The sequence below is a fragment of the Eptatretus burgeri genome, chromosome 11 (assembly GCF_056783735.1).
Source record: "Eptatretus burgeri isolate ZD-2024b chromosome 11, Ebu_testis_v1, whole genome shotgun sequence".
Classification (NCBI taxonomy): Eukaryota; Metazoa; Chordata; class Myxini; order Myxiniformes; family Myxinidae; genus Eptatretus; species Eptatretus burgeri.
The window spans coordinates 48,663,807-48,680,957 of record NC_140971.1 but is presented as its reverse complement, the minus strand read 5'-3'; the positions used below and the strand labels follow the sequence as shown (position 1 = coordinate 48,680,957).

The 17,151-nt window shown below is 45.6% G+C and overlaps 1 protein-coding gene across 9 annotated transcripts in view; it reads left to right on the top strand.

The window, feature by feature from the left end:
* LOC147017026 (transducin-like enhancer protein 4) overlaps positions 1–17,151 on the top strand; it is a 60,323-nt gene that overhangs the window by 19,660 nt on the left and 23,512 nt on the right. For all 9 annotated transcript variants that reach the window (XM_085846367.1, XM_085846365.1, XM_085846368.1 and 6 more), the window contains one exon: positions 16,017–16,201. In XM_085846367.1, coding sequence (XP_085702493.1) covers positions 16,017–16,201 — 185 coding nt within the window. The remainder of the gene's footprint in view (positions 1–16,016; positions 16,202–17,151) is intronic.

The window sequence follows — 17,151 nt, the reverse complement described above, 5'->3', positions numbered from 1 at the left end:
TGATTTTGGGTCCCGAAATGGCTGTTGTCACGTAATTAGCCCATCCCCCATGCAGTGTGTGTGTGTGTGTGTGTGTGTGTGTGTGTGTGTGTGTGTGTGTGTGTGTGTGTGTGTGTGTGTGTGTGTGTGTGTGTGTGTGTGTGTGTGTGTGTGTGTGTGTGTGTGTGTGTGTGTGTGTGTTCAGGCCTAAACTCATTACCATTTGAGCATTTGTCATCAAAATTTCAACAAAGCTTTATGATGAGAATATGGGGAAGACAAATTAATAATTTGGTGAAAAGTTCAAAGGTCAACTTCACATAAAATCGTCAATTTTCATTCAATTGACCTGAAATTTTAACAATTTGCATTTTGGGTCACTGAATTGGTTCGCCATTAAAACCCGAGAAGCCGATTGTTTTCAGGTCAAAAAGTCAAGGTCACAGAATCGTCAGTTTCCATCTGATTGACTTGAAATTTGAGCAAGTTTTGAGATTTGCTTCTGGGGTCACTGAAAGCTATTGCTTTTGAGGTCAAAAGGTTAAGGTCGCCTACAATCGTCAATTGTTTTCTATTTTTACCTCCTGCACCGGAGGTTATGTTTTCATTCCTGTCTGTCTGTTTGTCTGTCAACAGGATATCTCAAAAAGTTGTTGACGGATTCGGATGAAATTTGGTGGACAGGTTGGATGTGTGACATGGAATAATTAATTGATTCAATTTTGGTGAAGATCTGGATCCAAGAATTTTTTTTTCAGTGATTCTTCGCCATTGAATGATGGGGCTCAAACCAATATATAACACGATATCTCAAAAAGTTGTGGATGAGTTATGACAAAACTATTATATGTAGATGAGTTGGTTCAGTCACGAGAACAAGTGGATTCAATTTTGGTTCAGGTCTGGATCCAGATATGGCCTATCAGTGGGATACAAAACGTAAACTGTTCAGCTTAGCAGAGGTATACGCTCCACCGAGTGCCGTTTTTGTTTTGGCTCTTTTCATCGTGTTTAACATATGGAAGGAGAACACACAGCAGACGTGAACGGGCTTTGTATTTTCAGATGCTTTCTAATTTCCTGCTTAAAGTGGCCAAATCCCACTGTGTGCCTTTTTTCGATGTACCTGCTATTGCAATTGCCTTAAGGCTGACACTACTCCAACATCTCTCTCGACACCATATATATCTTGCTTATGATTGACCAACCAAATGTGCTGATGTTAAGTTTGGGTATACCTATTAGGTCATGTGGAGATGGGTGGGTTCGTTCAGTTTCGTTGTGCAGATCACCAATGTAAACGAAATTCACCCTGTACATTCATGAGAACACACCATTGAAATTCCTGCTTGTTTCCATATGCACAAGTTGACACACCGACAGTTATTACCATTTGAAATTACCGCCGTGAAGTGGGCGTGGCGTGCTTGTAATCGCGGAGGAAACGACCAGGAAACAACAAATCAAGATGGCGGCACCCATGGTTGTCGTGTGATTTCGAGTGATTTTTGGTCTTTCAACAACTAAATATGCATTGTTTCATACACTTGGGCGTGGAGGATGATGAGAAAGTGACACAATTCACGGATAAGAGCTGGCGTCAGGTATGCGAGTGTGCGAAGGCTTGGTGTGACGCCACAGATAATGTAACTATCAACAAATTCCGTTTGCTGGCTGATCAAATTATGAAACTGCTGCCAATGACTGATCCTCCGGCAGATGCCGGCTGTCACCGGTTCGGCTATGCGTTTGTAACAAGGATCATATAAAACGCGCTGAAGCCAGGAAAAGGAAATCAGAAGCCAGCACTACTGCAGTTTCTGCTGGAGCCAGAGAGGTGGTGGGCGGACTAGAAGAAGAGGGGTACTCGTACCACAAAATACGTAGAAAATCCCTCAGAACCTCTGTAGAAAGGGCGGCTGGCAAATCAGCTGGTGTACTGCCAAGAATTTGTATCATATGCCAGAAAAAACACAAATTCATCCGCGTCAAAGGAAAATCTCAACGTGATCAGTTGTCCCTGGCAGAAACACAGGATGGAGGAAAGCTGAGGGAAACTGCTGAGCAGAGGAGAGATGAACGTTATGTGAGAATAATGACAACTATAAAGGATAAAAAAAAATTTTTTTGGGGGGGGGTTGGAAATCATTTAAAACATGAAGAAATGCAAAAAAAAAAAATTCAAATATTTTTTTCAAATTGGCTGCCAGAGTGGCCCTATTGGATTTAGGACCAAGTCCAAAATCTAATGGCATGATCCTTGGACCAGACCTTACCCCCCCCCCACCAAGTTCGGTTGAGAAGTTTTTCCGTAATACTGTTCACAAACAAACAAACAAACAAACAGAATGGGGTGAAAACAGTAACCTCCATCCATCTTCGATGGCGGAGGTTAACTTGAGGGGAGCAATCAGGAGAGTGCAAAACCTCCGCCGCCAATACTGCTGGGTCACTCAAGTGAACCTTATATCTTATTCATTAAATATGATGTCAACAGTGCTGACAGAGTTATCGGTCTTTTCTCCATTTTTTTTTTGGGGGGGGGTTTGGAAATCACTTAAAACATGTAGAAATGCAAAAAAAAAGAAATCGAAATTTTGTTGAAAAAAAGTTGCAAAAATTTTTTTCTTCTCTAACAATTTTTTTGGGTGGGGGTTGGAAATCACTTAAAACATGTAGAAATGCAAAAAAAAAAATTTTTCTCTAACAATTTTTTTATGGGGGGGGTAACAATTTTTTTGGAGGGGGGGTTGGAAATCACTGACAACATGTAGAAATGCAAAAAAAAAAATTTCCTCTAAATTTTTTTTTTGGGGGGGCCAAGTCCAAAATTTAATGGCATGATCCTTGGACCATACCTAACCCCCCCCACAAAGTTTCGTCGAAATCCATCAGAGTTTTTCCGTAATACTGTTCACAAACAAACAAACAGAAAGGGGTGAAAACAGTAACCTCCATCCATCTTCGAAGATGGCGGAGGTTAAAAATCGAAATTTTGTTGAAAAAAAAAGTTGAAAAATTTTTTTTTTCTCTAACAATTTTTTTTTGGGGGGGGGGTTGGAAATCACTTAAAACATGTAGAATGCAAAAAAAAATTTCTCTAACAATTTTTTTTTGTGGGGGGGGATTGGAAATCACTTAAAACATGTAGAAATGCCAAAAAAAATTTCCCTTTTTTTTGGGGGGGGTTGGAAATCACTTAAAACATGTAGAAATGCAAAAAAAAAATCCTTTTTTGGGGGGGGATAAAAAAATTGGGGGGGGGGGGTTGGAAATCACTTAAAAGATGTAGAAATGCAAAAAAAAAAAAATTCTCCACCAATTTTTTTTTGGGGGGGGGAACCAAGTCCAAAATTTAATGGCATGATCCTTGGACCATACCTCACCCCCCCCCACCAAGTTTCGTCGAAATCCGTCGAGGAGTTTTTCCGTAATACTGTTCACAAACAAACAAACAAACAGAAATGGGTGAAAACAGTAACCTCCATCCATCTTTGAAGATGGCGGAGGTTAACTACAGAGGATGAAGCCAGCCAGGGTCCACAGCAGGGTGACTCAGGCCTCAATTTACATGTTCTATACTCGGGAACACTCATAGTGAGGGATGACCTGAACAAACACCAAAGTGTGGACATTACATGGCCACTACTTGCTCCTGACTTCGACATTTCAAATGCTGAAAGAGCCGTCCGTCCCTGTTGCATTGTACAACCTTGTGGCATGGATAGCGGGCCTGTCAGGCGAGCCAACCCTGGATAAATTTGTGGAACTCCCATGGCATATTCATCTGAAAATGCTCTCTGTTCTTCAAGACGTTGTTTCTATAGCGTCAAGGGGTCAGACGTTTACTCCGAAGTCCTATGCATTGGGCCTGACTGTGAAACATTGGACTGGTTCTACTCGACTGTTAGGACTGCTCAACAAGCTTGAGCATTGTGTCTCGGTCAGTACTACACAGGCATTGGAAACTGCTTTGGCGCTGTTGCAGATTGATCAGGAGGGAAAACTGCCCTCAAACTGGCTCAGAAATGTACCGACAATATTTGTGTACGATAACATCGATTTCAGTGTGGAGACCCTCGCCGGTCATGGGACCACTCACCACAGCAAAGGATTGATGATACAAGACGCACGCTCGTCCATTCACTCCAATTAGCCATCGTCAGCGGTCATTAGTTGGTAACACGCCACCCATTCTCAAGTATGGTGGCAGGAAAAGGCAAGGGACCACAGCCTTTTACAGTTGTGACATTGACATCAGTCCATCACAAGAGGATGGGCTATCGCTGGATGTGCTCTATTACACAATGAAAACGGTCCAGAAAACGGACGGGCGGTTGCCGACATGGACTGGGTACAACACCCTCCTTCGTCGGGATGAAGAGTTGACCAAGTCCGCTATCATCTACCTTCCCGTGATCGAGGCATCACCCACGGAACTGGACACCGTTTACACGGTCATACGCCAAAGCATCGATATGGCTGATGAACTGGAACGTGAAGAAGTAGTTCTAGTCTTCGACCTTGCGCTCTACAGTAAGGCGCAGGAGATTCGTTGGTTGCACCCGGAGTTGACAGAAAGGTTGGTAATTCGTCTTGGCGAATTCCACCAACTCATGAGCTTCCTCGGCGTGATCGGCAAAATATTCAGACGCAGGTCTGCTAGACCTCATAATAGAGTCTGGTATAGCCGCTCAGCGTTCTGCAAATTCAGTAATAAATGGCCACCACTATAACAGGAGTCTGCGCTGTCACAAGCTCGTCTACGAAGCGCTAGGAACACTATGCTTCCAGGCCTTCATGGACTCCCTCGCAGAGGAGACGCGTGTGCGATTCGAGAGGTGTATAGAGCGTCTCCAGGAAACGTTTCCATCTCCGTTGTTCGAACAGTTACTGTCATCGGAAGAGGTCTCGGAAATGTTCACACGCTACAGCGACTTCAGACAGCAGCAATGGACATTCAGACAGCAGCAATGGACATTCAGACAGTGAGCAAAACATTTGCATTCTGGTGCTCCTACTTGGAAATGGTGGAGCTAGCACGAGAGCTTGTGGGACATTTTCACAAAAGTGGGTCAGGTAACGGTAAAGACTGTCCGATAATTTTTATCAAGCCTATATTGCCCAGTCTGTGCAGAGGCCTTATGGTGATCCTGCATTGCTGACATCATTTGAACATTTTTCTTGGCCTTATAAGGGGTTCAAGCACTATTTTGAGAATATCAAAGAAAGGTGATTTTTGAGTTTGTTCTTTACCGTTACCTGACGCGCTTTTGTGAAAATGTCCCATATATGGGCAACTCGTACTTCGAACTGGCCGAAACACCTTGCGATCACGAGAGCGTCAATGCCCTGGTACTTTGCATACCATCACCTAAACTATGCAAGGTACTTACTCGTTTACTGGCTGGAAATGGCTGGGCTTGGGCACTCCCACCCAGACACCTATCAAGCGTTCATGGACTGCCCAACGGCATATTCGTTATGGATTTAGTAGTGTTACGTGTGATCAGATCATAGAGCAGACTTTAAATAGGGACAGCAAGACCAGTGGAGGCATCATTGGTTACACTCAGAAAAGCACAGCTGTGAAGAAGTGGATCCTGTCCCAACCAGCACGTGCAGAAATCACAAGGAAATGTGAGTCCATGGCGGGTATCCACGACGAGCCCCAAACGAGAAAGGATTTGGATGTGTCGAGCTCGAAGAAGAACGAAGCAGCGGTGGTACAAGTGATGGACACAGTACTTCAAATGATTAACCCTTTCTCTGGTGCTCACCTTGAACTCGTCAATATTGGTTCAGGTGTCTTCGCACCGCCAGCCACTTCCGCGGACTTGATGAACGCGTATGTCAAGGGAGAGAATGCTGTCGTGCAATTTGTGCGTGATCGACTTCTTTCGGGTGAGGTCCCATTCTTCAGTCCGATTTCGAAGGCCAAATTGGCAACTTTCTCGAAGGCGTGCGGCAAGTCGGCGACTCCCCACCAGCAGACGCCGAAGGTTGAAATTGCGAATGAACATCGTCTTTTCACACGACTGCTGTTGATTGGAGAGAAAAGCAATGTAACACTCCACGATCTGCTCGCGTACCCACTGGCGAACATATCTTTCCCGCTGGCATCCGGTGATGGTTCGATTGCTAAGACAGACAAAGCCAAACTGCAACCATGTACTGAAACTGTGGCCCGATTGCCGTGTGGACGTTCGGCCTATCCAAGGTGCAACGATTGTGGATGGAATGGCCGTTATTCAGGCGATAAAGGCTGGTTCACTGCCTAACACTTTCGGCAAACTGGAAGAGATGGTGCTGAACATCGTAGTGGCCAAAGCACAACATAACCAATCTTCGAGACTGGACGTGGTGTTTGATACTTAGCCAAGTATCAGCATCAAGTGCCTGGAGCTCGCCAGACGAGCGGGCAGGGCGGGCGATCTTCAGGTGCGAACCATCTACGGACGCGATCAAGCCCTTCCAAAACAGTGGGCCAATTATCTCCTGAGCGGAGCCAACAAGGAGGCGTTGATAGAGTTAATCGTCGAATAGTGGACGAGAAACATCTCTCCATCAAAACTGGGCGACATGCTGTTGTACGTCAGTCATGCCGGCAAATGTGAGAAAATCAAGGCGTCGAATGGTGTCATGACTATCGTCAGTACCTGAACTTGAATGTGACCATGAGGAAGCTGACACGAAGCTCCTGCTACATGCCGCTCACGTGGGACAGAATGAAGAGTCGGTGCGCATGGAGAGTTTCGACACCAATGTGTTTTTGTTGGCATTGGCTCACTCGAAGTTGATTTGGCGCGAAATTTCTATCTGGTCACAGGAAGTCCCAAGGACATTATCGTCATTGACATTAGGAAGCTGAGTAATGCCCTGGAAAGTTCTGTCTGCGATGCGTTGATAGGTTTGCACAATTTCACGGGAAGTGATACCACCAGTGCATTCCACGGTAAGGGCAAAACAAGGCCATTTGACTTGATGATGAAGGGTCCCCATCTCATCACTTGTTTTGGGAGCATTGGTCGAGAATTCACGCTAGATCAGAATATCATTCACGACCTGGAACAATTCGACTGCGCCATGTACAATCAGCCGACCATGAAGAGTGTGGATGAGGCTCGCCCCAAGCTATTCTGCAGCCAGTCGCTGGGAGAACAGAAGTTGCCGCCACCAAGCGATGCTCTGATGCTGCATTTCAAAAGAGTGAACTATCAGTCTGCGATCCACCACCCCATGACTGAGAGGTTTATAGAAGCCCCTTCTTCTACATTTCACGGATGGATGGAACGCAACAGAGCACTGACTGTTCACTGGCTGAACAAACCACCAGCGCCGAAGGAACTGTTAGAGGCGACGAGATGCAATTGCAAGAAGACGAAATGCGAGACCAACCAGTGTTCTTGCCGGTCAAAAGGACTGTCCTGCACAGAGTGCTGTGGGTGTCAAAACTGCGCCAACGATGAACAGACCCGTGCAGAAATGGAACTTATGGATGATGAAAGCAGAACTGATGATGATTCCGACGACGAACTGTGAATGCGGGTGTCGCACTGCTTTTACTGTGGTGATCTACTACACAGTAGTATTCAGGTTGGTTAGCATGTAATAGTGGACTTGAGTTTTGTAATAGCAGCAGTCAAGAGCCTAGTTCAGCAACCACTTCAGAGCAAGAAATACTGGAGTTCTATTACAGTAATCCTCTTGTGGCGGTTCTACTTTTCATCAGCCTGAGTTGCGGTCTCTTTGTCTTTTGATTTAATCTGTAATAGCAAATGTAACTGTCTTTAATAGTCGCTGTAACTGCCTTTAATAGTCAATGTAACTATCTTTAATAGCCAGTGTGGCTGCCTTTTAAGCAAAAAGTTGCCTTGGTCAACTCGAAGGCCTGTCTGGTCAGTCCAGAGGTTTTCGGCCGGTAGAAATATGTAACTGCTTCAGTTTACGACCTTTAATGAGAAACATCTTTAATAACAGTGAATAGGGCTCTGTATAAACATATTGTATCATTTTAAGACCTCACAAGAGTTTTCTTTGACATACATATCAGTCTAACCTCGATTCTTAATTTCCGTTAAAATCGTGCTTTAATGTTCGGGTTATCTTTAATTGCCAAAAATGACCAATTGTGTCAGATCCTCGACGTGGAAACAAGTGGATTTGGACTCGGCGTCTAAAATTCTTTAAGTATGCCAAATTTGATTCAGATTGGTGATCTGCACAACGAAAATCATTTTCCGAACGTAATAGCGAGTACCTCCACATGGTCTATATGTACGGTGTGTGTGTGTATGTATGTATGTATCAGATGTACCTCCTGACTGTTATGGTGAGCATCGCCGCGGATTACGTCTCACATGGTAAAACCACATAATCCGCAAAGAACAACCATCCGTCTGCCACCCAGATGATTGTTCCTGTTAATGCGAACCTTTCAACCAGAAGGCACGTGATGTGAACATCAGGTAAATCGAAACATGTGGAATGTGATGAGCACTTCTCCGATCCCCATTGTACACAGTACTACACCAAAGCGTCACTTCCAACCCAGAGGCCTCAGCCTGGCAAATCTGTCAACAAAGATTACATGGTCATCAAGCGGAGCCAACTATCTGGATTTCGGGCTTGTTTGCCCTCATCAGGACTGTATACCAATAAATATAATAAATATAATCGGTATGCCGTCCTGATGAGGCCAAATAAGCCCGAAATTCAGATAGGTGGCTCTGTTTGATGTTTAACTGATGTTGACCATGCAATCTTTGTCTGTTTGACAGAGTCACCAGGCTGAGGCCTCTGGGTTGGAGGTGATGCTTTGGTGTAGGACTTTGTCCATTGGAGATCGGGGGAGTACTCGTCACACTCCACATGTTTCGATATATACTGAAACGCAAAAAACTTACCACTTTTTTGAAATGTAATAAAATTGTAACAGTTCACAATAAAACAAACCAACAATTGCTAATTGAAACATTGGCATTTTATTGATGACATGTCAAGTTTTTGACCAAGATACACCATCTCATAAGTTTGTTCTACAGTACAAAACAGCACAGGGTGCAATGTCAGTCCCCTTTCAATAGCGTGTGTGGCCACCATTGTTTTGGATACAGGCAGTGCATCGTCGGCGCATACTGCCTACCAGTCTTTGGATGGATTGCTGCTAAATTCTGTCCCACTCAGTCTTCAATGTCTGAAGCCATCTGACTTAGGACCATCTGCCTGTCCTGCCTTGCAGTGGTGACTCTTGGCCTCCCTGATCGAGGTCTGTCATCTGCAGAGTTGTGGAGGGTGTCTCTGTCCACCAGGGGCGATATCGTCTGGTGTGAACAGCCAAGGCGACGTGCCACCTCACGGTAGCTCAATCCGCCTTGCAGTATGCCCAAGGCACACTGCTGTTAATCCCTTGACAATCGTGGCATGTTGATTGAAATGCCCATTTTGCAATGGCCTTTTTAAAGCCAATATCAAGACATCACGTGCAGCTCATTAAAATCATCCCGCACCACTTGGCTAATCACTGACAGTCAAAACAGCTGTTCAACAGCTGTGCTATGAAGTGTCCATTGAAGGTTCAAGTGACCATCCGTGACCGTTTTGGCTGACAGTGAGGACACTATTGTCCACAAATAAGTTCACACATTGACTACACGCAGTGTTATTGTTGATATTTATAGGTTTAAAAGGTGGTAAGTTTCTTTTGCGTTTCAATATATATATATATATATATATATATATATATATATATATATATATATATATATATGTGTGTATATATGTGTATATGTGTGTATATATGTATATATGTATATATGTATATATGTATGTATGTATATATGTATGTATATATGTATGTATATATGTATGTATATATGTATATATGTGTATATATATATATATATATATATATATATATATATATATATATATATATATATATATATATATATATATATTGTGACGTCCACGGGACTTAAACAGTCCCGCCGACGTAGAATGAGCCAAAACGATGGAGGTGGTTTATTTATTTATAACTCAAACATGGCGGTTCTAATCGCTCTACCGCAAACGGGAGGAGGAAGGTGGCACGAGTCACTTTTCACTGAGTTGATGATGTTTATTTGTTTTTATTATTAACCAGAAATAACAAGACTCGGCAAGAAGAGGGATCCGGGGCGATTCGACGGGATGGTGTGGGATCGGGCGTGGGGAAAAACACAGACAATTCCAATGAATATACAGATCTCAAACCCTCTAAGGCGCCAAGTACACACACACACAAAACGTAGCTATTTCTGGTGGTCAGGCTGGACCGTGGTCTGGACGCAACTGTCCCTGGATCAGCGTCGGACGAGCTGGCCTTGCTCTCGTCAGGGGGGGGGCAGGAGAAACCGTGGTGCTGTCGACCTCCTGGTCCTGGCCCAAGTCCGCTCACAGCCGCCAGGGAACCAGTTCTGGCACCAAATTGTGAGCAGGAGAGGGAGGCAGGTCCACCCGCCGTTCGACCCCGTACTCCGAGTCAGCAGAACCCCAGAGCCAACCAAGGTGAGGCACGAGGCTCAGCAAGGCTCCAAGACACGATGAAGAACACGATCGAATCAGCACAACAACAAGTACGCTTCCCGCGCAACAGCCTCCACACCAAAAGAAACACGATCTTTTTGTCCCGATCTTCTTCCTCTTTCTTTTCGACCCCGAACAGAACCTTTTTATCCTCCCGTCCTCGTCACTTCCAATCGAGCTGTTTTATTGGCCCACCGCTGTCGCTTTCCGCCAGTCGTGATCACGGGGCGGAGCCATCCGCAGCCCTGTCCTGTGACGTCACGGCCAGCCTCCAGGGACTACTAAAAGGGGTTTACGCAGACACACTTACCCTATCCCGTGTCCCTATCTAATTACGTGACAATTATCATTTCCCCCTTGAAGAAATGAACATTTACTAGACAACTTATCACCACTGAATTGCTACTTATTACATCGAGATCCTGATACACTCGAACAGCATGGCATACCTAATTAAACATCCTAATTACCCTTTGAATGCATACCCCCCCCTCAAACGTAACACTGCCCCCTCCTCTGGTACCGCAGCTCATGCAAGGTATATCACAGGCGCTACCGTACCAGCTTTAACACTTACTGACTCACACCTAATTAACCTAACGAAATAAAGTAGGAGGGGCAATGGGCAGTGAGTCGCAGCTAACTTACCTATCCTGCTTAATGTACTACCCCCTTATGGCCTTATCCTCACCGAAACAATCATTCGTTTTTTTTTTATTTTATTTTATCACATGAGAGCACTGAGCGAAGTTGCACTCCATCTTCTGGATCATCGCTCTTGCCCAACACTCTTCCAGTGATCTGGGGAGGGGAAACAAAAGGTTCCACAAAAACACAACACTTATACTTTACATTCCTACTCTAAGCCTTAACGACACTATTCACAGGATATTTACACTTGACCGCCTCCCCCAGTGGATGCTAATAGACCCAGCGTTACCTGGGGAGCCAATTTTCAAATTTGCTTGCCCCAAAATTATGCGGACATCATGCCCTTGCTGCACATGTCAAGTTGTGCGGGATCGAGTGGGACTCATACATCTTCACAACACTCACACCATGGTCATCATCACATTTCTAGGTCATGGTCCTCATTTTAATCATGCAGGCTGAATCCCGTCGTGGCCGTGGGGTGGGTTACCACAAGATGATGGAGGCATCTCAGGTGCAACCATGCCCACAGGTAAGCTTTAGTCCAACCCGGACGTTTCTCCGCCCCGCTCCCTTTGATTCCCTCCCCCCTGGTAGCCATCAGCTCTAATCCCGTACAACACTCTGGAAGGGGTCTCACTGGCTCCTATGGCCTTCCTGGGTCGCCAAGCTCCTACCCGCCTTGGTCGCCCAACCAGACCCTCTCCCAGTTGCCTCCAGACACTGTCACCATTAGCCACCAGGTGGTGAATCTCCTTGAAGGGGGTCGTAATTCACGCTCACCGTGAGCTTCAGCAATCCCTGTGGACAAGCACATCATCCCCACCCACAAAACCCACATGACTCCCCCCACCCCATCGGCCTTACATGTGACACCTGTATTCCTAACACTTCGCCGACCATGACCTTCCCTGTTACCACACCATGTCCAATAAAAAATCAATGTGTGCACCATACATTTCACTTCTTAACTTAAAACAACTCACACAGCACTTCTCACCCGATCCACGCACCATCGATTGGACAGCCACTTGTGCCCGATTTGTTACCAATTACCCACTGTCCCGATTGTCACTCTAAAACCCAGCAGAACTTACAAACCCATGCCAATTTTCCCACAATTCATTTTTTTTCCACTAAAGGAGGCACTTCGCCACAATCTCACCAGCCGTGCATGGCCCTATATGCTCAGCCCGATCTAGTCTCCCGGACCCCCGACAGTGATCTCCGGACCCGACCTATGAAAGGGCATCTCGGATAGACCTGGCGGTTCAGCAGGAGGATTCATCCTCTCCGGGCTTGAAAGTCTATCGGAGGGTCTCTCCATCGCCGGGTACCGGCAATATCGTTGCATGTTTCCTCTTCGCCCGCACCGGAAACAACTCCCCATAAAAGGCCCCCGTGAGTATCGGTGAAATGTCTCTTCCGGTTCCGGACCCCCTCGGCTATAATCGAATTGCTCTATTGGCTGGGCTGGACCCCGCCGCTTTGGCGCACTAACTACCGGATTACCCTTTATCAAACTTGACAGTTTCTGGCAAATTTCCTGAAACATTTGGGTAATGCCAATTTCTCCCAGCCCCCCTCCCTGATCCTGGATCTCCGCCTGTCGGATCGTCACCGATGGCCTCTCTGGAACCCGACCCGGCCGACTCCACGAGGCCAGCCTGGCCGCGCACTCGGCCGCTCGGTGAACGGTGGGTGGATCCTGTAACTCCACTAGCGCTCGGACCTCAGGGTCAGGAAGAGCAGCTAAAAATTTCTCTAGTGCCAGTCTGTCCCACGCCTCCACTGTAAGGTCCCGATACGCGATCCTGACTGATTGGTAAATGTCCTGTGCCAGCTCCTGCACTGTCTCACCCGGCTTTAATCTGCGGTGCTGGAGCTGGAGCTGGGCACGCACCAAATCACAGTTTGCCGCGAACCCAAACCGACGGCTCAACGCCTCGAAAATGTGGGAGCTGGTCAACATCCCTCCGCGATCACGTTTAACACATCCGCGGCTGGTCCCCGCAACGTTGCCACCAAATTCCCTGTACGTTCCCGCTCATTCCACCCATTTAGTCGGGAAATACACTCAAATTGCGTCAGAAAAGCTTCAAGGCTCCCTGACCCATCAAAATTTACCACGGGGATTACTTTTACGGTGGCCCGCTTCTCAGTTTCTCCCCTGTCCGAATCCAGCCCAGGGATCAAACACCCTTGTGGCTGCGTATCCAATTTCGGAGCCCACTGTGGCCAAAGATGTTTTGTGGTGAGGGTCTCATGGGTCAATTTTGCCTCCTGTTCCAAACGTTGAATGGACCGATTCACCTCTTCCCGCAGGATCTTCTGGGCCCACACAACCTCCTCCAAGGCTCCGTCGCGAGTTTGTAGCTGCTCCTCAACCAACCCGGACACTCTACTTACAAAAGACGGCTCTACCAGGCCTTTATCCAAGACTTCATCTTGGCTCATAATTTTATCTTGTTCGTCCAAACGAGCCTCCAATCCTTTTACCTCCTCCGCCAAATTCATCCCTCGTTTCCTCAGCTCTCCCCACTCTTCAACCTGCAGCTGCATACGAGCATCCACACAGGCACGATGACGTTCCAGGCTTTAATCCACTTTATCAACCCGAATGTTCGTTGCATCAATTTTATCTACCAATTTTTTTCGTATATTTTCCCCCTCCAATGTAATTTCTACCTTTGTTTCCTCCAATCTATCCTCGAATTTACTTTGTATTTCTCCCAATTTAACATCCACACACTCCTGCATCTCAGTTTTCATTTTCTCCATCTTTTCCCCCAATTCATCACTCATTAAATCAATCCGTGCACCCAACTGTTCCCCCATTACCCCCAATCGATCCGCCATCTCTGCCCCCTGTGCCGTCATTTCTGCCCTCTGTGTCACGAATTGATTTTCCATTTGTGCCGTCATTTCTGCCCTCTGTGTCACGAATTGATTTTCCATTTGTGCCGTCATTTCTGCCATTTGTGCCCCCTGTGCCGTCATTTTTGCCCCCTGTGCTGTAATTGCACTCATTAAACGTTCCAACATTGTCCAGATCGTCATCGTGCCGATTTCCGGCGCTGCCGGCTCCGTTACGGGCGATGAAGCACGGTCCACGCTCGGAATAGGGGAGGTTCCAACCCTACCCCCGTCTCTCCCTTCTTCCCCCGACTCGCTGCCAGACACGTGGCCTTCCTCCTCAAACATCTAGACATCCGCCATGGTGCAGAAGTCCCGTTTGCCGCCAATTAATTTAAATTTGAAAAATCCCGCCAAAATTTTCCCGCGCTCGCGCGCTTTTCTGTAGTTGTTTTATATTCCAATTCGTGGCGAGATTTTAATCTTGGTATATTCTCCCGATACCAAATATAACTTAGAGGGGTTCGAACATCCAACACCCTGACACCAATGTGACGTCCACGGGACTTGAACAGTCCCGCCAACGTAGAATGAGCCGAAACGATGGAGGCGGTTTATTTATTTATAACTCAAACATGGCGGTTCTAATCGCTCTACCGCAAACGGGAGGAGGAAGGTGGCACGAGTCACTTTTCACTGAGTTGATGATGTTTATTTGTTTTTACTATTAACCAGAAATAACAACTCGGCAAGAAAAGGGATCCGGGGCGATTCGACGGGATGGTGTGGGATCGGGCCTGGGGAAAACACAGACAATTCCAATGAATATACAGATCTCAAACCCTCTAAGGCGCCAAGTACACACACACACAAAACGTAGCTATTTCTGGTGGTCAGGCTGGACCGTGGTGTGGACGCAACTGTCCCTGGATCAGCGTCGGACGAGCTGGCCTTGCTCTCGTCAGGGGGGGGGGGCAGGAGAAACCGTGGTGCTGTCGACCTCCTGGTCCTGGCCCAAGTCCGCTCACAGTCGCCAGGGAACCAGTTCTGGCACCAAATTGCGAGCAGGAGAGGGAGGCAGGTCCGCCTGCCGTTCGACCCCGTACTCCGAGTCAGCAGAGCCAACCAAGGTGAGGCACGAGGCTCAGCAAGGCTCCAAGACACGATGAAGAACACGATCGAATCAGCACACAACAAGTACGCTTCCCGCGCAACAGCCTCCACAACAAAAAAACACGATCTTTTTGTCCCGATCTTCTTCCTCTTTCTTTTCGACCCCGAACAGAACCTTTTTATCCTCTCGTCCTCGTCACTTCCAATCGAGCCGTTTTATTGGCCCACCGCCGTCGCCTTTCGCCAATCGTGATCACGGGGCGGAGCTATCCGCAGCCCTGTCCTGTGACGTCACGGCCAGCCTCCAGGGACTACTAAAAGGGGTTTACGCAGACACACTTACCCTATCCCGTCTCCCTGTCTAATTACGTGACAATTATCATTTCCCCCTTGAAGAAATGAACATTTACTAGACAACTTATCACCACTGAATTGCTACTTATTACATCGAGATCCTGATACACTCGAACAGCATGGCATACCGAATTAAACATCCTAATTACCCTTTGAATGCATACCCCCCTCAAACATAACTATATATATATATATATATATATATATATATATATATATATATATATATATATATATATATATATATATATATATATATATATATATATATATATATATATATATATATATATATATATATATATATATATATATATATATATATATATGAATGTACACACACACACACTCTCTCTCACTCGCTCACTTGTATAAATGTTCAGTACTTTCTCGGTGGGCTTGAAATTTGAAATTTTGCATATTGATGAAACGTGTCTGGTGTGTGATTTTTATTATTTATTTTGATTGAGGCAAACCCTAATGACCCTTCTGCACAGGTGCTAGCCTACGGGCCCCACTTGCCTCTGTGGCTGGCCCGTTTGGAAGCCCATTTGGAATGCTGCCCCATCCTGGCCTCAATGGGGAGTTGGCCAGTCCTGGGGCCTATGCTAGCCTGCATGGAATGGCACCACAGATGAGTGCTATGGCAGCTGCGGCTGTTGCTTATGGGCGCTCACCTATGGTACGCAATGAAAAGAAAAAACATTTAATTCCAAATATATATATATATATATATATATATATATATATATATATATATATATATATATATATATATATATTTACATGCTATAAATATCATTTGGGTTCCTTTTCACATTCTCGGTCTCACCACCCCCCCCCAACCCTTCCTTCCTCATGACATTTTGAATATTTTTGTTTTCAAGGGAAGCATTTTTTCAGCTCGCGTTTTCACTGAATTGTGGGCCATCTACATAAGTCGAATGAAAGGGATAGGGTTGGGGATTGCTTGAGAACAGGAAAAGGAGAGCTGAGAGGAAATAAAAGAGATAGTTGAGGTGTTATGGGAAAAGAGAAACGTATAAGGTGGAAAGAGTGGCTGAGAATGTTACTATTTTGATGTACCGAATATGTAGATTGCCTCTTTGTTCATTCTCGTGATTTTCTTTTTCTGCTCTTATCTGAAATATGGCATGTTTGACAAAGATCTGGAAAGACAAAGGTGTGACAATACATACAAAGAGAAGGCTGGTGAATACTCTGGTATTTCTAGTTGTAACCTATGGATGGATGTGAGTCATGGACAGTGAAGAAGAAAGAAAGTAAGAACATTGACAGTTTTGATGTGTATTGTTGGAGACGAATGTTTAAAAATTCCATGGATTGCATGAGGAAAACAAAAATCAGCGTTTGAAGACATTAGACCTCCATATACATTTGAAACACTGATGCTAAAATGGAAACCGTCATACTTTGGACACATCATGCATGCAGAAAACAAAAGTCTGGATAATTCCACCATGTTGCTTATGATTGAGGGAAGAAGAGGTAGACCTTGTATGTGTTAGATGGAGGGGGGTGAAGGCTGCAACCAAGCCGTCTCTCTCTGCCAGAGCTTCAGGAAACAGTGGAGGATCGAGATGTTTGGAGAAATCTGATCATAAATGTCAC